Source organism: Rhinatrema bivittatum, chromosome 10 (assembly GCF_901001135.1).
Source record: "Rhinatrema bivittatum chromosome 10, aRhiBiv1.1, whole genome shotgun sequence".
Classification (NCBI taxonomy): domain Eukaryota; kingdom Metazoa; phylum Chordata; class Amphibia; order Gymnophiona; family Rhinatrematidae; genus Rhinatrema; species Rhinatrema bivittatum.
In genome coordinates, this window is record NC_042624.1 from 43287135 (window position 1) to 43311963 (window position 24829).

The 24829-nt window shown below is 44.8% G+C and overlaps 1 protein-coding gene across 2 annotated transcripts in view; it reads right to left on the reverse strand.

Annotated features, from left to right (window-relative positions):
- LRRC39 (leucine rich repeat containing 39) overlaps nucleotides 1–24829 on the reverse strand; it is a 40639-nt gene that overhangs the window by 8659 nt on the left and 7151 nt on the right. For both annotated transcript variants that reach the window (XM_029617437.1, XM_029617438.1), the window contains exons 2-8: nucleotides 16569–16755; nucleotides 14964–15069; nucleotides 12833–12989; nucleotides 12147–12283; nucleotides 9780–9925; nucleotides 4752–4904; nucleotides 674–810 (exon numbers count right to left, since the gene is read on the reverse strand). In XM_029617437.1, coding sequence (XP_029473297.1) covers nucleotides 674–810; nucleotides 4752–4904; nucleotides 9780–9925; nucleotides 12147–12283; nucleotides 12833–12989; nucleotides 14964–15069; nucleotides 16569–16696 — 964 coding nt within the window. In that variant the 5' untranslated portion in view covers nucleotides 16697–16755. The remainder of the gene's footprint in view (nucleotides 1–673; nucleotides 811–4751; nucleotides 4905–9779; nucleotides 9926–12146; nucleotides 12284–12832; nucleotides 12990–14963; nucleotides 15070–16568; nucleotides 16756–24829) is intronic.

Here is a 24829-nt window from a genome sequence, read left to right on the forward strand (position 1 = left end):
ACTATTGCTTGGACAAAGCTGGAAGACAAGATTCCATCTTCGGCCAGTCTGTCCTTCGTAACCTATTTCCAACGTGACGTACCAACACCCTTCCGCCTGCCCGGTGAGGTTCAGGATGCCCTCTACCAAATTCCACCCCAGTTGTTGTGCCTGTTGCATGCCTTCGGGTACATTTGGTGCATGTTCGGACATCCTCAGCTTGGTACTCGCCCATATGTGAGGATTACCATCCTGCTTGTCCTGTGAGAAAGCAAATGTTGCTTACCTCATGAAACCCACCCTCCTCCCCGCGGTGTTGGGTTCGTAACGTTTTATTATTTTATTTTTTGGCACTGCCTGTAGCTTTTAAATAAGACTGAAGGGGGACCCCTGCTGGCTGCAGGGTTAGTGCCATGCTGGGCATGCCCAGTAGGGGCCAGTCAAAGTTCTGGAAACTTTGACAGAAGTTTTCCGTGATTGGGCTCCATCCTGATGATGTCACCCATATGTGAGGACTAACATCCTGCTGTCCTGTGAGAACACCTGTTACAGGTAAGCAACATTTGCTTACAGACATTATTTCATTTAAAAAAAGCCTCTTTGGCTATGCATTTGAAATATTGCACACTGGAATCATTTTGTTTCTAAAGAGGGAAGGTGTGCAGGAAAGAGCTCTGCTCTGCTGGGTACTCACGTTGGTCCATGGACTGCTGGATGTAAGCCCGCATGAACTCTATGCCGAACAGCTCCTGTTCCTCCTCCTCTTCTACGCTCTCACAGGGAGGTAGTGTCACCTCCAGCTCCAGTGGATTATCCCTGAAGTTCACAAATCTAGAGACAGCAGAAAGCAGGACTTTTACTCCCCCATTGCAGCAGCTGGTTTACAAGTCATTTAAGCTCTGTTAAAAGTGTGTTCCTCCTTTTACATTATTTATTTTTCTGTATAATTATTCAATGATGCAAAACTTTCCACAAATGCTTTCTGTCATGTTTTCAAAGTGAGCAATATTAATGTTCTAGTTGTTTATAAGGTAGGACTGTCAAAAGCTTTTGTTAAATAAGTTGGCCATCCCAACAAACAAAATCATTACAGTTCCCCTTTTCAGGTATTTTTTTCATGCATGAGAATTTTGTTCAAAGATTCTCAAAGTTCCTACTATGCTGGTACTAAGATGCTGCCACTATGCTGTTTGTCATCAAAATCCTGCGCACGGTAGCACAGCATTAACAGTAATTTTAAAAGGAACACTCAGGCACCCATGAACATGCACATTAGCATGCGAGCGAAGAGATGCTGCAATTTTATATTGTGCTCGCAAATACGCGCATATCATTTAAAAGTACCCCTCCAATGCATATTTCAGCTCGGGCTTTAGTGGCTTTTATGTGTATATGCAGGTGTATTTTATGAAAAATCCTTTTATCATCATCAAGCAAGAGAACATCAGACAACAGTAGCTGGACAACTCCAAGAATTACACAGATACATTACAATGTAGCAGAACTAATACATACAGAGAACAGCAAAGCCACCAGTCTGTAATGATCTTCCCCTCCCCCCCTTAATGCAATAAAATAGAGGTAATCAATCTAACGGCAAAGAATTGACTATGGCACCGCGCATCCTAGGAGACAAAAGATATCAGATATGGGTACCAAATATCTAAAACCAGAAAGTTTTTCCATATGTAATAATTGGTGCATTTGAATTCTCCACTGTTCTAAAGTAGGGGGATCTTTACTCATCCATTGTATCAGGATGCATTTTTTAATAATATAACAGGCCTTTCTAACATATAGTAATAAATTATCAGACATATCCATAAGCATCAAAAATATCCAGTAAATCTAGGGCCGCATCCAGTGGAACTGGACTTTTCGCCCAAGTAGAGTTATGACTGAAAATGATCATCCAGAAAAGAGTGAAAAAATTCCCATCCTTTAAACAGTTGCTCTCGGTCGCAATCTGCGCGTGGAAAGCTCATAAGGGTGGGAAATATAGTCTGCGAATCACTTTGGGGTAAATTTTAAAAGCTACAGGCGGGCGTCCATGTGCACGCGTACGCACGCACACATGGACGCCCAATTTTATAAAATGCGCGCTTGTAATAAAATCGGGGGTCAGCGCCACGCAAGGGGGTGCACAATTGTGCACCCTGTGCGCGACAACGCCCACCACCTTCACCCGTTCCCTCCCAGGCCGCTCTGATTTCGCTGCCAGCATGCGATCCTCCGACACAGCGGTAAATGGCCCCTGTGCCGGAGGCTTCTGGCCCTGCCCCTGACCCTTTTTTGAAGCCCCAGGACTTAGACGCGTCCCGGGGCTTTACTTTCATCACCGGGCCTTTGTAAAATAGGCCCGGCGCACGTAGGGCTTTTAAAATCTGGCCCTTTATATTGCATTTCATGGAAATTAGTACTTTCTACAATTGTGTTCACCTGATCAAAGGCAAAACTCAAATCATCTTCATCCAAAGTAGTATTTAAATCCCTCAACCATGTCCCTGTTAAAACAGCTAGAGGGTCCATATGCATCATACCAATCATATGTTTATATAATTGAGAAATCAGGCCTCTCTCATATATGGTTGTCACCAACCTCCCTTCAAACCCACCTGCCCAAAAATTATCTTTCCGAGCTTGTAAGAGAGATAAAATAGAATGATGTAGTTGTAAATAAGCAAAAAAAATGCTTATTATCCAACTGAAAATTGTCACGTAAAGCTTGAAAAGTAAGAAGTGTTTGACAAGATTCCTCTAGCACCTGACCAATCCTCACACAACCCCCTGGCTTCCCAAATACGAAAGACATCATGGTCCAAACCGGGCCTAAATGCCTTATTACCTCTAATAGGAGGATAGATAGATATATTAGGAAACAAATGATAATGATTCCGAACTCACTGCCACGTTTGGATTACCAGCAGGATTAAGGGACTATCTCGTAGTTCCAAAGGAATATCCGCTGCAGGCAGACCAGGCTCACCAGTTTGCCCAGTTCATATCAAGGTCTTCAAGACCCTTCAGGTTCTTCATCCTGCAAGCCCCCCACTTGACCCTGAACTCTCACACTGTGCTAAATGCCCTAAAACTCGAGATCTCCAGGCTGGCTCCTCATCAGGACCAGAAGTAAAGTTACGCGGATAACAAGCCAATGCGTGCCATGGTCAGCTTTTATAAAATGCAGACTTGGGTGCGTAGGTCTTGGCCCTGCTCTAGAACCCCATACCCCACCCCCCTTACACCCTTTCTTCTTGACACGTGATCGAGTATGTACGCGCTTCCTTTGTGGCTTCTTAAAATGTGCATTGCTCATGCCAGGCCCATATACACGCATATTTGGCTGTTTTTGCATGGGCATTCCTTTTAAAATCAACCCATACTAGGAGTAAGAATATGATATTTATTTATTTGAGCTTTTTCTATACCGGCATTCGTGATAAGAATCACATCATGCCGGTTTACAATAAACAGGGGGGTGATAATAGGTTACAATAAAAAGAACAAGTAACAAGTGCTGAGCGAAAACAATTGCAGTTACAATAAAACAGGGAAATGTACAACCAGAGTTCTCAAATCTGTCCTGGGGGATCTTAACAGTCAGTCAGATTTTCAGGATATCTACAATGAATATACAAGAGAGATACATTTGCATCTTCTGCGGCTCTAGTATACCAATTTATCTCAGGTACATTCATAGTGGATATCCTGAAAACCTGACTGACTGAGTCCCCAAGACAGGTTTGGGAAGCTGTCAAACAATGGGAAACATCAGGAGAAAAGATGGCTGCATTCCCCCCTTTTAAGACATTATCAAAGATGCATGCCAGTAATAGGCAAGTCTGGTGCTCGAATGCCCCAGATGGGTCTGGTTTTCAGGAAATCCACAATGAACCTGCATGCAACATGTTTGCATTCAATGGAGACAATATATGTAAATCTCATTCATATTCATTATGGATAGCCTGAAAACCAGATCTGTTTGTTGCGTGCAAGGACTATAGTTGCCTACTTCAATTGTATGCCTTTTATATTTATTTTAGTGATTTTATATACCGACATCCATTTGCACATCGCATCGGTTTACACATAACTTAAAACCAGGTATATAGTAGGCAAAGCCTTTACAATGAACAGAATGAACAGTCAATAAGGATATATCCATAAAACCAAATACTTTAACAGATAACTTCAATTAGGGGTATTTTACATTTGGGGATGTGGATAAAATTACTATTGGAGGGCTATGTACAGAGCTCAAAGGATAGGTTCTTTACAATTACTGATTCTGGAATTGAGAATGAGAATAGGGGGGAAAGGGAGGTCAGACAATTGAGGGGAGGTATTTTTAACAGTAAGTAACGGAGGGGGAAGAGTTAGCATGAGAGGATAGCGATGGATAGGCTTGTAGGAAGAGCCAGGTTTTGAGTTTTTTCTTGAATTTGGGTGTGGAGGTTTCTGTGCGTAGGGTTGGGGGCAAGGAAAGAAAATATTAAATAAATATAGAGATATATTTGGAGAAATATGATAAATTCTGGAATAATATTAACAGAGGGAGGAAGAGAGTCAAGAAACAAGTTAATGCTTTTTTCCCCAATTCAAAAATGTTGCTTTTAGGTTTAAACAAACAAACAAAAACAAGCTGGCAGAGAATTCTTTACAAATTGCAATGTGAGCTCGTTTAGGGATGGTTTCCAGGCAGCACATGCCTGTCAGTGTTGGGAGATTTAATTGCTTGAATTGGCAGCAGAAAGGTGACGCTGGCGCATTACCTCAGATTGGGCACATTCAGCAAGAAGGCAGGAAGATCCCTCAGCTTGTTGCCACTGAGGACAAGGGTGTTCAAGCTCTTCATGTTGCTGAGGGTGTGTGGTAAGTGCATAATTTCATTCCTTTGCAGCCAGAAGGTGTGCAAGTTCTCCATTCTGTTGGATTAAGAATTAATACAGACGGGCAAGTTTATAAAAAATAAACAAATAACTTTCTGACCATTGAAACATGAACGGCTTACTGGATTTTCTTCTTTAATAATCCGGAATTAGCTCTTGCTAGAAGAGCACAGCCCCATGGAGAGAATATTCACTTCCAGCTAAAGTCGCTCAGAACTTTTTTTTTTTTTAATTAGAAAATAAAGTTTATTGGAATGAGTTCGCTGGAATGGTTTATATTATTTTAGCTTGTGCTGGTGGCAGAATGTTATTTGAGGAAAGGGATGATGCAACTAAAACCATCATTCCCTATACTACAACTACTTAACATTTCTATAGCGCTACACAACATGTGCAGTGCTGGACAAACATACAAAAAGACAGTCCCTGCTCAATAGAGCTTACAATCCAATATGACAAACATACAGTACAAGAGATTCGGGGTATTTCATAAAGCAAGACAATGGTTAAAAAGGAAAAAAATGAAAAAAGACTAAAAGCAGACAATTGGGCATAAGATTTAAAAGTGGTTTCATAAAAGTGGGTCTTTAGATGGGATTTAAACATGGCAAGAGAGGGAGCATGACGCACCAGTTCAGGAAGACTACTCCAAGCACACGGCACAGCCATGTGGAAAGCACAGTGTCTGGAATTGGCAGTAAAGAAGGACACAGATAGGAGTGACTTATCAGAGGAGCGGAGGGCACGAGGAAGGGTGTAGAAAGAGATAAGAGAGAGAGGTAGTGAGTGCTGCAGAGTGAAGGCATTTGTAGGTGAGAAGGAGCTTAAACTGTATTCGGGAGCAGATAGGGAGCCAATGCAGTGACTTCCGAAGAAGGGTAATGTGAGCATTGCGACTTTGGTGAAAGATAAGTCGTGCAGGTGAATTTAAGACAGATTGAAGAGGAGAGAGATGGCTTGCTGGGAGCCCTGCAAGGAACAGGTTGCAATAGTCTAAGCGGGAGGAGATGAGAGATTGTATAAGGGTTCTGGTAGTGTCTTCAGAAAAGAAAGGATGGATTTTGGCACTGTTATAAAGAAACAAGAACAAGGACAGCACTAGCATGGAGACAAGAGCTATGGATTTCAATTTATTGTCCACAATGATGTTGAGAACCTTTTCCTGGTAGTGATTCCTAACACAAAACCCAGCATTATGTACCTAGAGTTAGAATTATTTTTCCTATGTGCCTCATCTTGCCCTTGTCCACGTTAAATTTCATCTGCCATCTAGATGTCCAGTTCCCCGATCTGGAAAGGTCATTCTGCAGTTCCTCCCAGTTTGCTTTTGTTTCAACTACTTTAAATAGTTTTCTATCATTTGCAAATGTTCATTCATTGCTCCCTTTTCCAGATTGTTAATGAATAAGTTAAATAACTCTGCTCTCAGTACATATCCCTGAGGCACTCCACTATCCATGTCTTTCCATTGGAAACGCTGACCATTAAGTCTTACCCTTTGTTTCCCATCTTTTAACTAGTATCCAATCCACAGTAAGACTTTGCCTCCTATCCAATGACTTTTTAGTTTTCTGAGCAGTCTCTCATAAGGGAGTTTATCAAATGCCTTCGAAAAATCCAAATACACCTTTATGCACATGCTTTTTCACACCTTCAAAGAATTCTACTATTTAACACATTTATATTCTGCTATTTTAACAGTGTATTATAATCATAAGACATGCCATACTGGGTCAGATCAAGGGTCCATCAAGCCCAGAATCCTGTGTCCAACAGTGGCCAATTCAAGATACAAGCAGCTGGCAAGTCCCAAACATTAAATAGATCCCAAATTACTATTTCTTATTGATTAATAGTAGTTTATGGACTTCTCCTTTTGCTAAATACATACTGACTCTTCCCCATTAAGCCATGTTTATCCATATGATCAGGTTTTGTTCTTATGGACCTGGAGTTATCCAAGGTGTTTTCCATTGGCATAAAGTGGGAGAAACATTAGGCCTTGTGTGTTGAAATGCACTGCATGGAGACTAACAATTCAGTATCATGCAATGAAACCCAATTGCTTTGTACCAAATTAGTTTTCTTAGAATCCTTTACAGGACAACTCCAGTCTTTGGGACCCCCAGACAGTTGGGTTTTCAGGATCTAATTAATATGCATGAAATGTATGCAAATATTTCTCATTCATATTCATTAGGGATATCCTGAAAACCCGAGGACTTGTTTGAGCACCCTTGCTTTACAGCATGGGTAGGCAGCTCTGGTTCTCAAGGGCTACAAACCAGTCGGGATATTTTCAGGATATCCCTAATGCACACTGCCTCAGTTGTATGCAAATCTATTTCATGCATATTCATGAAGGATATCCTGAAAACCTGCCTAGTTTGCGGCCCTCAAGGACTGGAATTGCCCGCCCTTGTGTTACAGTTCTCTCTATGGACCTGTTTGCAAATGTTGTTTGAAACAAGCTGATCATGCATTAAGACATTATCCTTGGGGGGAGGGACCTTGTTTCTTTGCTCTTTTATGGCTTGTTGTTTGGTTCTAATATAGAAGTTAGGAACCATTTTCTCAGATTTTCTCTCAAGCAGCTGCTTTAGTTAATGTATTTACCTTCCATCCAAACCAGAATAGGGGTTATGCTTTTCCTTTTTTCTTTTTTTTTCTTTTGTTTGTTTAGCTCACACCTTTTCATTGTTAAAAATTCTACTATATAATTACTTTGAAAACAATTTTATTTTCACTGTGTCTTCCATTTGTCAAGCAGAAAGCCTGTGAGGGAGTCAGTTGGACCATTAGATGATCGAGGGGTTAAAGGGGCACTTAGAGAAGATAAGGCCATCGCGGAAAGATTAAATGATTTCTTTGCTTCGGTGTTTACTGAAGAGGATGTTGGGGAGGTACCCGTAATGGAGAAGGTTTTCATGGGTAATGATTCAGATGGACTGAATCAAATCACGGTGAACCTAGAAGATGTGGTAGGCCTGATTGACAAACTGAAGAGTAGTAAATCACCTGGACCGGATGGTATACACCCCAGAGTTCTGAAGGAACTACAAAATATGAAATTTCAGACCTATTAGTAAAAATTTGTAACTTATCATTAAAATCATCCATTGTACCTGAAGACTGGAGGATAGCAAATGTAACCCCAATGTTTAAAAAGGGCTCCAGGGGCAATCCGGGAAACTACAGACCAGTTAGCCTGACTTCAGTGTGAGGAAAAATAGTGGAAAGTGTTCTAAACATCAAAATCACAGAACATATAGAAAGACATGGTTTAATGGAACAAAGTCAGCATGGCTTTACCCAGGGCAAATCTTGCCTCACAAATCTGCTTCACTTTTTTGAAGGAGTTAATAAACATGTGGATAAAGGTGAACCGGTAGATATAGTATACTTGGATTTTCAGAAGGCGTTTGACAAAGTTCCTCATGAGAGGCTTCTAGGAAAAGTAAAAAGTCATGGGATAGGTGGCGATGTCCTTTCGTGGATTGCAAACTGGCTAAAAGACAGGAAACAGAGAGTAGGATTAAATGGGCAATTTTCTCAGTGGAAGGGAGTGGACAGTGGAGTGCCTCAGGGATCTGTATTGGGACCCTTACTGTTCAATATATTTATAAATGATCTGGAAAGAAATACGACGAGTGAGATAATCAAATTTGCAGATGACACAAAATTGTTCAGAGTAGTTAAATCACAAGCAGATTGTGATAAATTGCAGGAAGACCTTCTGAGACTGGAAAATTGGGCATCCAAATGGCAGATGAAATTTAATGTGGATAAGTGCAAGGTGATGCATATAGGGAAAAATAACCCATGCTATAATTACACAATGTTGGGTTCCATATTAGGTGCTACAACCCAAGAAAGAGATCTAGGTGTCATAGTGGATAACACATTGAAATCGTCGGTGCAGTGTGCTGCGGCAGTCAAAAAAGCAAACAGAATGTTGGGAATTATTAGAAAAGGAATGATGAATAAAACGGAAAATGTCATAATGCCTCTGTATCGCTCCATGGTGAGACCGCACCTTGAATACTGTGTACAATTCTGGTCGCCGCATCTCAAAAAAGATATAATTGCGATGGAGAAGGTACAGAGAAGGGCTACCAAAATGATAAAGGGAATGGAACAACTTCCCTATGAGGAAAGACTAAAGAGGTTAGGACTTTTCAGCTTGGAGAAGAGACGACTGAGGGGGGATATGATAGAGGTGTTTAAAATCATGAGAGGTCTAGAACGGGTATATGTGAATCGGTTATTTACTCTTTCGGATAGTAGAAAGACTAGGGGGCACTCCATGAAGTTAGCATGGGGCACATTTAAAACTAATCGGAGAAAGTTCTTTTTTACTCAACGCACAATTAAACTCTGGAATTTGTTGCCAGAGAATGTGGTTCGTGCAGTTAGTATAGCTGTGTTTAAAAAAGGATTGGATAAGTTCTTGGAGGAGAAGTCCATTACCTGCTATTAAGTTCACTTAGAGAATAGCCACTGCCATTAGCAATGGTAACATGGAATAGACTTAGTTTTTGGGTACTTGCCAGGTTCTTATGGCCTGGATTGGCCACTGTTGGAAACAGGATGCTGGGCTTGATGGACCCTTGGTCTGACCCAGTATGGCATTTTCTTATGTTCTTATGTTCTTATATTGCACCATAAAACTAACAAAGCAAAGAGAAACCTGTTAATTACTGATCACTTCTTCTTGCAAAACTATTTTCATCACTTATTAATGCCCTAAACACACTGATGTCTTGGACGTTTAGGGGTTAGGCCCTGCACTGTAGACGCCCTTTTCTAATCATTTCATTGTCTTGGACGTTTAGGGGTTAGACCCTGCACTGTAGACGTCCTTTTCTAATTATTTCATTCCCATATAAGAAGTATTTCTCTCTGCAATACCTATCGATAGCTTCTGGCAGTTGCTGAAGTTTGTTGCTCCCCATGTCCAGCCATTCCAAGGCTGGCATATTCAGAACTGCAGACGGGATGGTGGTAAATTGGTTCATACTCAAGTCCAAGTGGTAAAGTTTTTTTAAATTGCTGAGCTAGAGGGGAGAAAAAAAAAAGAAAAAAAAATTAAAAATACCGATCCCATAATCTAGACTAGCAAGAAATGTCACAGATGTATATACTGTATCACGGGAGGAAAACGTTAGGAGGTCCTTATTCAAAAGGCTTGTCTGGCTAACATTTGGAGTTCCAAACCCTGACATTTCAAGTTTCCCATCCCGTTCTCTGGCTACATTTTGTCTGGACAAAAACAAGTGGCACTGTGGGCATTCCCAGGGTTTTACTTTTGGGCAGCGCTGATATTCAACACTGGCTAGAAAAGGTTACCTGGGAAACTCTCTCCAGACAAATGGCAGGCCTAAAATTGTCCAAGTAACTTTAGACTGGATATTCAGCCAGCAGGGATTCAAGCCGAGTATCCAGGACACTGTCCAAACACGGTCAACTTGAGTATCAGCCGCTAGGGCATTGTCTTTTGATGATGACCAACAGGAAAGCTGTAAGGGATCACTTCACCCAAATTCATTTTGGTCTCTGGAGAGCACATAGTGTTAAAAACTTGTAGTTCAGAGCACACAGCACGAGGACCTACCATGGACATTCCATTAGCACTTTCCACTCCGGCCACAAAAATGCTCACAAACACATACCCACTCAAATACATAAGTGCCTTTTAGCCACTTCTGGCAGCCCTTATGTCCTATGGGAGTGATTTTTTTATGCTAGTAAAACTGGGAAGGTTGCTGGAACACCCACCCTTCTTTTACTCTATCAAATAACACTCCTACAACATTTCTACAACCGTCTGCAATGAATAAACATCGCTTTCAAGAGCCACTGAGCATTTCCCTCCCAGAATCTCAATGTTGGCCTTGTGCAAACTACTTTGGCACACCTTGACTCTTACACTCCACTAAACATTCCTATGATCTCTAAGCTAAGCTCTGTTTTCTTTTCTTTTACAACTGTCTACCCTCTGTCATACCTCACACATTTGAACTTACTCTCCAAACATTTTCTACATGCATGCAAACCCTTTCCCTCGTACATACCACTCATTTTGTCTAGCGCACAGCCACAGCACTCAAGGAAAGTCTGGACATTAAAACACACAAAGTACTGGGATGCAGCTCAGATACATCAACACACGTTTCAACCACACTGAATACGCAGAGCACCGAGTAACATTACTACACACAGGGGCAGATTTTATAAATCTGCGCACACGTGAACAAGAGAACGTGGGATTTCAATAGATTACACGCGGCTACGCGCGTATCCATTAAAATCCGGGGTCGGCGTGCGCAAGGCTGCCCAAAATCGGCAGCCTGCCTCCGTTCCCTCTGAGGCCGCAACATAGGCTCGGCGCGCGCAGAGGGTGTTTGGGCCAGGTTTTCGGGGGGTACACGCGTATCTTACGCGCGTACCTCTTTGAAAATCTGGCCCATAGTCATCTCTTTAGAATCGAAAGTACTGCATGCACATATCACCCAAACACCTTCACACCACATAGAACCACCACTATTTGCCTCACACTTACATTTTTTCTGCTCTGCCTCGCACAATAAAAACCAACTGTTTTTTCAGGAACAGAGACCACATAGTACAAAAGAAATAAATATACTGTAGATATTTTATTTATAGAAATCCCTGGCAAGTAAAGATACACACTTATTGCTAGGCAATAAGTGTGTATTACAAATATATAAAAATCATTCAAACAGAAAACGGAGAGAAACTGTATTTGGAGGATTCCCCATCCTCACCCCTCCCATACCCTTCCACAATCTTCCCCCAGAGGCCACAACTTTTTGGGTAATCTTGTAACAGATTTCATAAGTTTCAAGGCAATTACCTGTGGACATTACGCCAGTTTTCACAGGGAAAATGCCTCTGTACTTTCCATTTGAAATTTATCCCACCAAAGCTACCTACTCGCATTTACGCTTGCTAACCTGTGCGCTTATTTGTCTTCAGGAAAAATTACACATGTACCTTTGAAAATGTAAAAGTGTGGGTGTAACTCCAAAGCCCTCCTCAACCCTGCCCCCAGGAACGACTCTGCTCACCGCAGGTGTAGGGACTCACATACAGGCCTTACGTGTGTCAATTTACCAGCAAAGTGGGAAGGCGGTGCTGAAACGTCTCTTCCCAAACCCTCCTGGAAGTGACATTTGACCAAGAAAAGTGCCCAATGCAAAATTAGATCAGGGCTCCTCACGTTTCCAATCTGAAGTGCAAGCTGCATGCATGTACCTGATGGGGAAGGTCACATATGTCTCTGTTCACAGCCAGGTCCAGCTTCTCAAGGTTTTCACAGCTGCTGAGCTCTTTTGGAACATCCTTAATTTTATTGTAGCTAACAAGCAGCTCTTGGAGTTTAATCAGTTGTCCTGCATTGGGATTATTAGGAAGATGATAGTCATAAAACGAAACGCTGGCCTGGTAGTTCAGTCCTCCACACTGTCAGCAGGTTGGCCGGGACAGGGGATTGCTGCAGAGGCAGCAGTCACAGTGCCTAAGGCGCAGAGAATCAGAGTCATCTCTCGATGGCGATGCCTTGAGGCTGAATGTGGGGCCCATGATTGCTGGGTTCCAGACTGAACCCTGGTGCACGGCCCCCGGCCGAGGCCGTCACTGCAGTGAATGCACTGAGTAAGCTGGGAGGAAGCTGTAAAATTGTAGGGAAATCTCTAGATAGTTGTGAATGAAGGTTCACAGCACCAGATCCCATGCCTGGCTCCAAATGAGCTGGAAGCCCAAAGCAGCAGGAGGAAATTTCTCAGTAAAAAAAAAACAAAAAACAGAACAAGAAAGAAAAAACTGAAATATTAAAGTTATGTATTGATGTCATGGCTCTTTTCGCAGTAATAATTTTCAGCAAAACTGTGTTAAAACAATTATTAAAAGCAATCAAGTCACAAAAAAATAACTTGACTCACCAATTTCTCTTGGAATCTCCACAACTGAATTTCGGGACAAGTCCAGCACAACAAGATTATTAAACTTTCCAATGAATCTGGGAATTTTTGTTAAATTTGTTCGATGAAGCTGCCATTCTTGGAGATTGGTCAGTTTTGCTAAGCTAGAAGGCAATGTCTGAAGTTGGAGACGACACAAGAGAAACCATCAGATACAGAACCAGGACAGAAAAGCAGAGAAACCGTTAAGGAACAGCTGAAAAGTTCTTATTATTGAGGTTTTTAAATAAACAATGAAGGGCCTAATCACAATGAGTTGACTCCTATTTTATGTCTATGGAAAAGAATGTGATGAATCAGACTCTCAGAAGGAAAGATAATGCTTGTACAACAAAAAAACTACTTTATAACATTGAAAATGTAACTTATTTATCATCAGTGATGACAAAATGTGTTTAGGAAGCTGACATTTTCAAAATGTTAAAGAGTGACAATTTTCATTTGAGGACATCTCCAAACAATTTCAGAGTAACTTAGCAGATGCTAGTAGATAAAGGCCATTTAGCTTGCCCGATCTGCCCAGTGGCTCCCTTCTACACTATTTGAACTCTGGTTATCACCATTCCTTGCTCATACCATCAGGATATCCCCCACCTGACAACTGTGCAAGCATGGCTGCCAGCAGGAGCTAATTTCTTATCCTTTCTGTTATTATCTAGGGCACGTACGCAGGCCATCCTGTCACCTCCACCAATTGTACCTGAGAGCACATGAAAACCCTACCAATCTCCTTGAGAGCTGACCTTGCCATTTTTGGCTGGGATCTTAATTCAACCCTATCACTGCTCAATGCAAGTAGGCTTTTTGAACTCCCCCTTTAGCTCTTTTCAGTTCTGGATAGGTGGGAATATTAGTTTTCATACAGATACCAAATTCTAGGGCTCCCCACCTCAATTCCTTCATCCTACCTTCCCACCTCACCCTTCCTTACTTTCAGCAGTGAAGGGAAAATAGTTGTTTTCTTCTGGTGGGCTAAACCAGCTATCCACCACCCTGTCAGTAAATAAGTATTTCCTCATATTTCCCCTGATCTTTCCTCCCTCTAGCTTCATATTATGACCTTTTGTCCTTGAGATTCTTCTTCTTGCTCTTTATTGAAGCCTGCTAGATATTTGACTATTTCTAGCAAATCCCTCCTTTCCTCCAGAAAGAGAACAGTCTCACACTATAGGATTTATTTCTTTACCAGACTTATTAATTGCCTATTTAGCTGGGTCAAGGCAGTGTACAGGCTCTGTACTATTTTGGTAGCTCTCCTCTGAATTGTTTCATTCTTTTAATATCTTTACAAAGATGGGGCCTCCAAAACTGCAGACAGTACTGTAGCTGTTTTTAAAAAAGTTTGGACAAGTTCCTGGAGGAAAAGTCCATAAACCATTATTAAGATAGAGTTGCAGAATTCCACTGCTTATTCTTGGGATAAGCAGCTCGGAATCTCTCTACACCTTGGGATCTTGCCAGGTACTTGTGACCTGGATTGGCCACTGTTGGAAACAGGATGCTGGGCTTGATGGACCTTTGGTCTGACCCAGTATGGCAAGTCTTATGTTCTTAATGGGAAAAACTATTTTCCTGTCACTGCTAAAAGGATCAAGAAAATGAGATGCTAGGTTTCCATGTATATATACTCCATGACTAAAATCTAATAGGGAATATAAATTGTGAGACTCGAGTTTTGTTCATTCTGTTTGTGTTACAAGACAGTCTGTCTCATTTCACCAAGTAGGATTTAACAAGGTCCATTACATTTCTTTTTTTTTTTATCTTATTTTTATTGAAGTAATTAGAAACATACAAATTGAACTGTAGAGCATGAGTACAATAAACATGACATTAGTGATCCCAGGGAGGCCCCTGAACTGTAAAGCATTACAACATAGACCTTCAGCACAACAGTAAGCACTGCTTAAACCATGTTCTCCTTATATTTTACAAGTGTTAGGGCTATAATATTGTTCTGAACGTCCAGTTAGGATAGTGTTCCCTTCAGTGACTCCAATCATTTTTCACCTTTTTCCCCCGGGCCCCTTCTACATTTCTAATTACTTAAAAAACATCAGCGTTGACAAAGATGACGGCTGATAAATATTACCTTCCATTCTTCTTTTTCTATCTTTAAAATAAGTCTTCCATCGTCATTGGTAACCTTTGTTTTGAGTTTGGCTAAACTGATTCTCTCTTCCCAGGCATGTGCTAGTCTGGAAGGCAGAGAAGTCATTAGTGCCATTGTTTTCCAATGGTGCAATCAGAAACATGAGGAGCATTGGGGACGGCCTTGGCACCACTAGAACCCGCTTTAGCACGAAGCCTTTGCAGCAGTCAGATAAGTATTTACTTTGGGGCCGATGCAATAACCGAGCGCGGAAAACGGGTGCTCAGTGTTGAGTGCCCCCTTTCCGAACACGCACCCAACCACCTCTCCTAGGTGCACGATTCAATATTTAAAGGGACAGATGAGCACCCCTAGTGCCTCCTTGGCAGCAGGCGCCCAGGAGAGGTGGCTGTCAGCAGGTTAGGCAGACGCTCAATTTAACAAGCATCCGTTTTCCTAACCTGTGCACAGCCACGGGTTAGGAAAACGGGCGCTCATTAATTGAGCGTCCATTTCCCTAACCTGACTGCCGGCACTTTTTAAGCATTTTTTTTTTTTAACCTTTTGTTTCCTCCGACTTAATATTGCCATGATATTAAGTCGGAGGACATACAGAAAATCAGTTATTTTCTGCTTTTCTGTACATTTCTGAGCACGAAAATATGCGAGTCGGGTGCACAATTTTTTTTTTTTTTTAGATCTGGGGAGAATAACAGCCTCATCAATATGCATTTGCATGTGATGTGCGCTATTAGTTTCACGGGAGGGGGGGAATTGGACGCGCTAATCCCCTTATAGCATAAGGGGTTGTGGACACGCTTCCAAAATGTGCGACTAATATGGATTAAACAGTGTGCTCAGCTGTTTTCCATCGGCTCCTTTGTTAGTGAGACAAATTATGTGCTGTGAGCACTGTGCTGCAAGATTTGGAGATGTGTAAAAAATTATACACAGGAGTAAATCTCGACATGAGCTTACCTAATTTTATTCAGTAGTCTGTTAAAAAAAAAAATTGCAACAAGCCAAATATCACAAGATATTTGGCCATGTGCACAGCTGGGGAAGTTTGAAAAATAAGATGTAAGGCAGGCGTGGCCAGCTCTGATCTTCAAAAGGCACAATGAATAGGCATAAGATCTCTCTCTCTCATGCATATTTATTATAGATACTCTGAAAACCAGGCCTATTTGTGGCTCTTCAGGACTAGAGTTGGTCTCCCCTCCGATCTAAAGGAAAGCTGCACAATAAGGAACCTCAGAGGCAGTGGGATATCATAAAATTCAGGGGCAGAGCCTGCTGAGACCTAAAATGTTGCTGCACAGCCCCACTAAAAGAAAAGAAATCTCTAAAGACCTCAAGCAAGAGACACTAAACCAAAATAAACTCCAGAATGGGGTGCTTTTGTCTAACTGTACAGAATTCAGCATAAAAGGTTTACATGCCTTTTAAACAAAATATGAATATCAGGAAATTCCAGCTAAAGCTGAAGGATTAGTGCAAGAATGTGCACTGAATGTTTGGGGAGCAGTTCCCTGGTACACGAGCTGTGGCTGCCTTGTTGAACTTTTCATTTTTATGCAGCTCAGCAGAGTTTCCGGAACTTACTTTGACACAGAAGCCTTTTGCCGGAGTTCTCGTTCTATCTGCAGATCTTCTTTTTGCTTCAGTATTCTTTTCTCCCAGAGTGCCTTCACATTAGTAAAGGAACTGAAGCAAACTTTGGTAGCAGACATGCTTCCTTCTCACTGCTTTCAGCAGAGTCTGAATGTCTTCATCTTCTGTCTAGACTTGACTGCATAAGGAGAAGGTACAAGAGCATGAAGATGATGGCTCATTGAAGAGATACCAGACTGAAAGCAGTTCAAGCTCTCAGGATGCCCAGATAACACATGGAGGAGAATACCTGCATGCAGCAGGCAAACAAAGTCACTACTAATACAGGAGGTCATTAGCAGTAGCTTTTAAATCTGACCAGACAGAGGGAATAAGCCACAAAGGGTCACAGAAGTGCATCTGATTTGATTCAAAGCCTCAGTATGTCATGCCATACAAACCGGTGATCATCCAAGCTTCTGTGTATAATCATAAAATGGTGTCAACATTCTTCTCCCAAGGAAAGAAATTTAGAGAGAAGGCAAGCAAAACGTTTACAGTGTCATCAATGCAAAAGACCAACAGGCAGCCAAGGACACCCAGTCTCATTGATTTCAGTGGGACTTCTCAAGCTACCTATCACTTTTCCATGGATCAATGCATTAAAAAAAAAAAAAAAAAAGCATTAAACCTCATCTATAAAGCATAGAAAACTGAGTAATCTAACCATGCATTATAAATAAAATCATTGCTATTTTTAAATGTTTATACAATATTTCTCTCCCCTAAAAATCACTCTGCCTAGTTAATTCTGTGCTGATGACATCAGCAGGATCTCAGGTATTCCCTATCCAACACTCAGATCAGTTTGAATACAGAGTCAGTAACCTTCCAGTTTCAGTAGAGGGGAGCAAGTTATGTATTTCAAGATTACTCTGAAAACATGCCCTGTGACCAGCTAGAATCTCAGGCAGTACTTTGTAAATATCAAAAAGGTAGGCATTGCAAAACAGAGAAATAAAATATACTGTGCTGCACAATAACTATTGGCTCATCTTCAGAATGAAAAGGGAAACGTGAAAGTCATTTTCTCTGACATTTAGTCTAGGCATATACCAAGATAAGTCCTGCTTCTTCCCTGGTGGCTCCAAGGCCAGGGTAAGGGTATTAGGTGCCCCAGGCAAACCTTACAGCCTTTTGCCCCCAGCCTTCCCACACAATTAAAACTTATGCATTTAAAATAACAGATTTTATATGAAAAAGGACATTCAACGTACAGTCTTTTGAGGTAAAACTATCACAACAAGAAGTATATTATATTTGCATTCACTACTGCGGTGACAGCCAGAAAACCCTACATAAAGAAAAAAAAAAAAACCATTTGGAACCCATATAGTATTAGGCCTATTTTAATGCCTGCTGGCAGGGGCTTGGCCCTCAGAAAGCTATGAATAAACCGAGCTAAAATTACAGTATAGTAAGCCTCCCACACCAAAACAGCATTAACTGCCAGCACTCAAACAGTAACAACCCTACATATGAAAAAGTAACACTGCAATTTACACTAGTTTCTAAAAACACCAAGGCATCTTTTATTAGGAAGCCAAGCTGCTATAGATCTTTACACAGAAATCATATGCTAGCAGAATACCTCACCTCAATTATACATGCAGAACACAGACAGACCCTCACCAAATACACAAAGAGAACATAAATGTTGGGGAGCTCTAGGAGAGCAATCCCACTCCTGGGAGATGTGTGTCCTTGGGCCACGGCTCGACCCCAGAGGGATTCTGAAGAAGTGCCACGGGAGGCGTGGCATGCCCGAGCATGGGCAGGACGGAAGCAAGGCTGAAGAGATGACTGGAGACAGGCCCTTCTCCGGACCTGCACGCTTCGGAAGACCCAACGCTATGTTGGTCTTGTGAACAGTCCTCCGACCGTTCCCAGCCCTTTCGGACCTGCCGCAGGGCACGTCACGAAGCGGCAGGCCGGATGGAGGCCAGGGCAGCGAAGACTGGAACATGGAAGCAGACGAAACTCAGAAACGAGGTACTGGAAGTGCAGGCGTTGTTATGATCGGTGAAGTGGACCCTTAGTCCAACGATGACTGATTAGGCCACCGTCGGTAGGCGAGGCCGGTCCTCGGAGTTGCAGGTAGAAACAATGAAGATCTGGATGCAGGCGCCCCCTGCAGGTCGTGTAATCCAGATGCTGGCGCCTCCAGCAGGTCGAGGAGCAAACCCCGAGGATCTCTTAAGGAAGTACAGTCCAATATTCAAGAGCCAGAGGTGTCCACAGCCAGGCCAAGGGTCGAAAGCCAGAAGGGTTCACAGCCAGTCCAGGTGTCAAGAGCCAGAGGTATCCGCAGCCAGTCCAAGGGTCGAAAGCCAGAAGGGTTAACAGCCAGTCCAGGGGTCAAGAGCCAGAGGTATCCGCAGCCAGTCCAAGGATCGAAAGCCAGAAGGGTTAACAGCCAGTCCAGGGGTCAAGAGCCAGAGAAGGTACGTTGCCAAGCCAGGGATCGAGGAACCAGAAGTAACGTTAGCCGGACCAGGAATCAGCGCAGACAGACGAACAGGAATCAGGAACCAAGCAACTCAGGAGCCAAGAAGTCAAGGCAAGGTCTGAGGGCACAGACCTTGCTTAAATAGTCCCAGCCAATCAGGAAGCCGCAGGAAGACGCTGACTCACATCCTGTGAGTATTCCTTTAAGGCAGAGCCAGAGCCGCCCGCGCGGCCCTAGCAGCAGGTCAGGGGGCGGAGCCAAGCCGCGCGGAGAAGACGCCGCGGCCATGTTGGGGAAGCTGCTGCTGACGAACCCCGTCAGCGTCGACGCTCCGTTCGGCCCCTGGGGACAGCGGTAGGTCCCGGTCGCGGCAAGCCGCGGCCGGTATTCATAACAGTACCCCCTCCTTTAGGCCTCCCCCTAGAAGGACTGGGCTTCTCCGGGTGGTCGGCGTGAAAAGCACGGAGAAGATCCTTGTCCAGAACATTAGCAGCAGGTTCCCAGGAGTTCTCCTCCGGCCCAAATCCGTCCCATGCCAGAAGGTACTCCCATCGGCGGCCACGTCTCCGAACATTGAGGACTTCCCGGACTTGATACGTCGCGTCGGGCTCCAGCTGGACGCGGGAGGACACAGGAACCTTCCGAGAAGGCCAGCTGAGGAGCAGCGGTTTCAACAGGGAGACATGAAATCGGTTGTGGATGCGAAGAGAAGGAGGTAAGCGGAGCTGGTAAGTGACGGGCCCAACTTGCTTAGTCACAGGAAAAGGACCGATATACCGAGGTGCCAAGCGCAGAGAAGGAACCTTCAAACGAATATGTCTGGTGCTAAGCCACACCTTATCGCCAGGACCAAAGTGAGGAGCCGGTCTCCGATGCCGATCCGCAAAGTCCTTAGCCTTCCGTGCAGCAGAGCAGAGCACGTGGCGAGTGCGGACCCATAGGCGTCGGAACTGGGAGGCGGTGAGCTGAGCCGCCGGGGAGGGTACCGCCAGGGGCAGAGGCACCGGCGGCGTGGGTTGATAGCCAAAAACAACTTGAAAAGGAGAGGATCCAGTGGAGGAGCAGGAATGGAAGTTATGGGAAAACTCCGCCCACGGCAACAAGGCGGCCCAGTCATCCTGGCGGGCATTGACATACGACCGTAGAAACTGCTTGAGAGAGCGATTGGTACGCTCAACCTGGCCATTGGCTTGAGGATGGAAGGCGGTGGTGAAATCCAGCGCGATACGAAATTTGGCACACAGACTCCGCCAATAACGAGCGGTGAATTGGGGACCGCGATCGGAGGCAATGTGCAGAGGTAGGCCATGAAGGCGGAAGATATGAGACATAAACAGCTGAGCCAGACGAGGAGCAGAGGGGAGGGCGGGCAGGGGTGTGAAATGAGCCATCTTAGAGAACCTATCAATCACCACCCAGATAACCGTGTGTCCATCAGAAGCAGGCAGGTCAACCACAAAGTCGGTGGAGAGATGAGTCCAAGGTTTGGTTGGTACTGGTAGCGGTTGTAGTTGTCCCCACGGCTTCCCCACATGACTTTTATGCTGGGCACAAACGGGACAGGAATCTACATATGCTCGAATGTCTTTGCACATCCCCGGCCACCAGTAAAAGCGTCGAAGGAGGTCCTGTGTTCTCTTACGGCCCGGATGTCCAGCAAATTGGGAATCATGACCCCATTTCAGTACCCGGTTGCGGAGTCTGCTGGGAACCACGGTTTTCCCCATTGGAACCGAAAAGGTAGCTGCAAGAACAATACGGGCCGGGTCGATGATATGCTGTAGGACGTCCTCTCCATCCTCACAGATGAAAGACCGGGATAGCGCGTCCGCCTTGATATTCTTGCTTGCAGGTCGATACCGGAGTTCAAAATCAAAGCGAGAAAAAAAAAGTGCCCAGCGAGCTTGTCGCGGGTTAAGACGTTGGGCTTGTTGTAGGTAAGTCAGATTCTTATGGTCCGTAAAGATAGTGGTTCTGTGCTGGGCCCCCTCCAGCCATTGTCGCCATTCTTCCAAAGCAAGTTTAATGGCTAGTAATTCTTTGTCGCCAATAGCATAGTTGCGCTCCGCAGAAGAGAATTTTCTAGAAAAATACGAGCAGGGATGAGACGTACCTTTGGCATCTGTCTGGCTTAAAACTGCTCCGACTCCCTCGGTGGAGGCATCGACTTCAACTGTAAATGAGCGACTTGGGTCAGGATGGCGAAGACAGGGTTGCCGTAAGAAGGAATCCTTAAGAGCCTGAAAAGCGTCTACTGCTGCAGTGGGCCAATTAGTGATATTAGCTCCTTTACGTGTGAGTGCAGTGAGTGGTGCAGATAATTGTGAAAAGTTCTTAATAAAATGACGGTAGTAATTGGCAAAACCAAGAAATCTCTGCAAGGCTTTAAGCCCCTTCGGTTGAGCCCAGTCCTGTATGCTTTTTATTTTTGTAGGGTCCATTTGGAAACCTCGGTTAGAAATAATGTAACCCAGGAACGGCAAAGACTTAGTTTCAAATGTACATTTTTCCAGTTTAGCATACAACTGATGGTCCCGGAGTCTTTGTAATACTTGCAGCACGTGTTGACGATGAGTAGGTAAGTCCTTGGAGAAAATCAAAATATCATCAAGATATACCACCACGCAAGTATGTAACAGGTCTCTGAAAATTTCATTAATAAAATTTTGAAAAACTGCAGGAGCATTAGTTAACCCAAACGGCATTACCAAATATTCATAATGTCCGTCTCTGGTGTTGAACGCGGTTTTCCATTCATCCCCTTCTAGTATTCGAACCAAATTGTACGCACCACGGAGATCCAGTTTGGAAAAAACTTGAGCTCCTTGCAGACGGTCAAATAATTCCGCAATGAGAGGCAAGGGATACCGATCTTTAATAGTAATAGCATTGAGACCCCTATAATCGATGCAAGGGCGTAAAGTCCCGTCTTTTTTTTCCACAAAGAAAAAACCAGCCCCCGCAGGCGAGGTGGATCGTCGAATAAATCCTTTTTGCAGATTGTCCTGAATATATTCAGTCATAGCTCGAGTTTCGGCAACAGACAGAGGATAGACGCGCCCACGCGGTGGGGTGGAACCAGGCACCAACTTGATTGCGCAGTCGAACGTCCGGTGAGGAGGCAAGGTATCGGCTGCCTTTTTAGAGAATACATCTGCAAATTGTTTATATGGAGGGGGCAGTTCCCCCAGAGTCGAGGCACAGATATAGTTGGAAGCGGAACTAGGGTCCTTCAAACAAGTCCCGGGACATTCAGGGCCCCATTGTGTTAGTCGTAAGGAAGTCCAATCAAATTGGGGATTGTGGCGTTGTAACCAAGGTATGCCTAATACCACAGGATGGATAGCTCTCTCCAAGACATAGAACGTGATTTGTTCAGAATGGTCCGGTGCAATGAAACAATCCATAGGCTCTGTTTGATGCGTAATCCTGCCGGGTAAAGGTTCCCCGTGAATGGAGGAAATGACTAGAGGCGTTTGACAAAGTCGGACTGGAATCCGGAGTTCATCCACCAGATTTTGCAGGATGAAATCTCCTCCGGCTCCAGAATCCACCAGAGCCAAGGTGGTAAATCCACGTCCGTTTATATGAAGCGTTACTGGTAGAGTGAGTGGGGGTTTTGGAGAGGAAATGCCCAGGGAAACGCCCCCCAAAGTCCCTAGGCCTTGAAGTTTCCCGGACGAATAGGGCAGGTAGCTAGACGATGTCCGGAACCACCACAGTACAGGCAGAGCCCGGATCTACGTCGTCTCAGACGTTCCTCCGGAGTCAACGGGCCCCTTCCGAGCTGCATAGGTTCGTCCCTGGGAACCTCACAGGTAGGAGTCTCTCGAGGAGTTGAAGTGTGGGGTGGCAGGGCCTGGGAAAATGTAGGCCGTCTTCTCCAGTTACCACCCTCACGTGCTCTTTCTTGAAGTCTACGGTCGATCCTCGTGGCCAATTCAATGGTGCTATTCAAAGAAGCCGGAAGTTCTCGGGCGGCCAACTCGTCTTTGATCTTAGCAGACAGTCCTTCTAAATAAATGGTCCGAAGAACACTCTCATCCCAATGGAGTTCATTGGCTAACGTGCGGAAATCAATATTGTAATCCGTGAGAGACTTCCCTCCTTGACGTAGATGGAGTAGATCAGTGGCGGCAGCAGCTTGTTTCCCAGGTTCCTCGAAGGTAGTCCGAAATAGCTCCATGAATTGAGGGTAATTCTGCAACACTGGATCTGATCGTTGCCATAAAGGAGAAGCCCAGGTGAGGGCCTTGCCTTCCAACAGGGACAGAATGTAAGTGGTCTTGGTGATATCATCCGGAAAGAAAGGTGACTGCAGTCGGAAATGCATCGTGCATTGGTCTAAAAACCCCAGACAAAGACGAGGATCTCCGGCGTATCTTGGAGGTGCAGGAAGTGGAAGGACTGGACGGAGGTTGCTCGGTACTGGAGGTGAAGCAGGTGTGACCCGTGAGGCTGTGGCGGATACACCAGGCTGGCTGGCCACCACCGCATCAAGCCGGGCGTTGAGCCGCTCCATGGAGGCAGCCATGGATTCGAGCATACTCTGTTGCTCCATAATTTTCTGAGCCAGGCCGGGAATGGCTCGTAAGGCTGAGGCCTCTGCCGGGTCCATGGCCTTGACTTACTGTTATGATCGGTGAAGTGGACCCTTAGTCCAACGATGACTGATTAGGCCACCGTCGGTAGGCGAGGCCGGTCCTCGGAGTTGCAGGTAGAAACAATGAAGATCTGGATGCAGGCGCCCCCTGCAGGTCGTGTAATCCAGATGCTGGCGCCTCCAGCAGGTCGAGGAGCAAACCCCGAGGATCTCTTAAGGAAGTACAGTCCAATATTCAAGAGCCAGAGGTGTCCACAGCCAGGCCAAGGGTCGAAAGCCAGAAGGGTTCACAGCCAGTCCAGGTGTCAAGAGCCAGAGGTATCCGCAGCCAGTCCAAGGGTCGAAAGCCAGAAGGGTTAACAGCCAGTCCAGGGGTCAAGAGCCAGAGGTATCCGCAGCCAGTCCAAGGATCGAAAGCCAGAAGGGTTAACAGCCAGTCCAGGGGTCAAGAGCCAGAGAAGGTACGTTGCCAAGCCAGGGATCGAGGAACCAGAAGTAACGTTAGCCGGACCAGGAATCAGCGCAGACAGACGAACAGGAATCAGGAACCAAGCAACTCAGGAGCCAAGAAGTCAAGGCAAGGTCTGAGGGCACAGACCTTGCTTAAATAGTCCCAGCCAATCAGGAAGCCGCAGGAAGACGCTGACTCACATCCTGTGAGTATTCCTTTAAGGCAGAGCCAGAGCCGCCCGCGCGGCCCTAGCAGCAGGTCAGGGGGCGGAGCCAAGCCGCGCGGAGAAGACGCCGCGGCCATGTTGGGGAAGCTGCTGCTGACGAACCCCGTCAGCGTCGACGCTCCGTTCGGCCCCTGGGGACAGCGGTAGGTCCCGGTCGCGGCAAGCCGCGGCCGGTATTCATAACAGGCGTAGACTCAGGCACAGGTACTGGAAGTGCAGACGTAGGCTCAGGAATGAGGGCCAAAGGAAGACATGGGCACTGTTCCACAGGGCGCCCTACTCAGACCACCCGCGGGACTGAGTCGCGGACCACCCTGTCCCATGCGCGCCCTACACTGCCTTGGAAGGCAGGTCGCAGACCACGCTGAGAACAGGAGAGTGCAGGGAAGATCCAGGCGAGAAGAACTCCGATGTCAGGACAAATGACATCCGAAGCCCCGTCGGCTGGCAGGAAGGGAAGCTCCAGAGCACAGGGACGAATCCC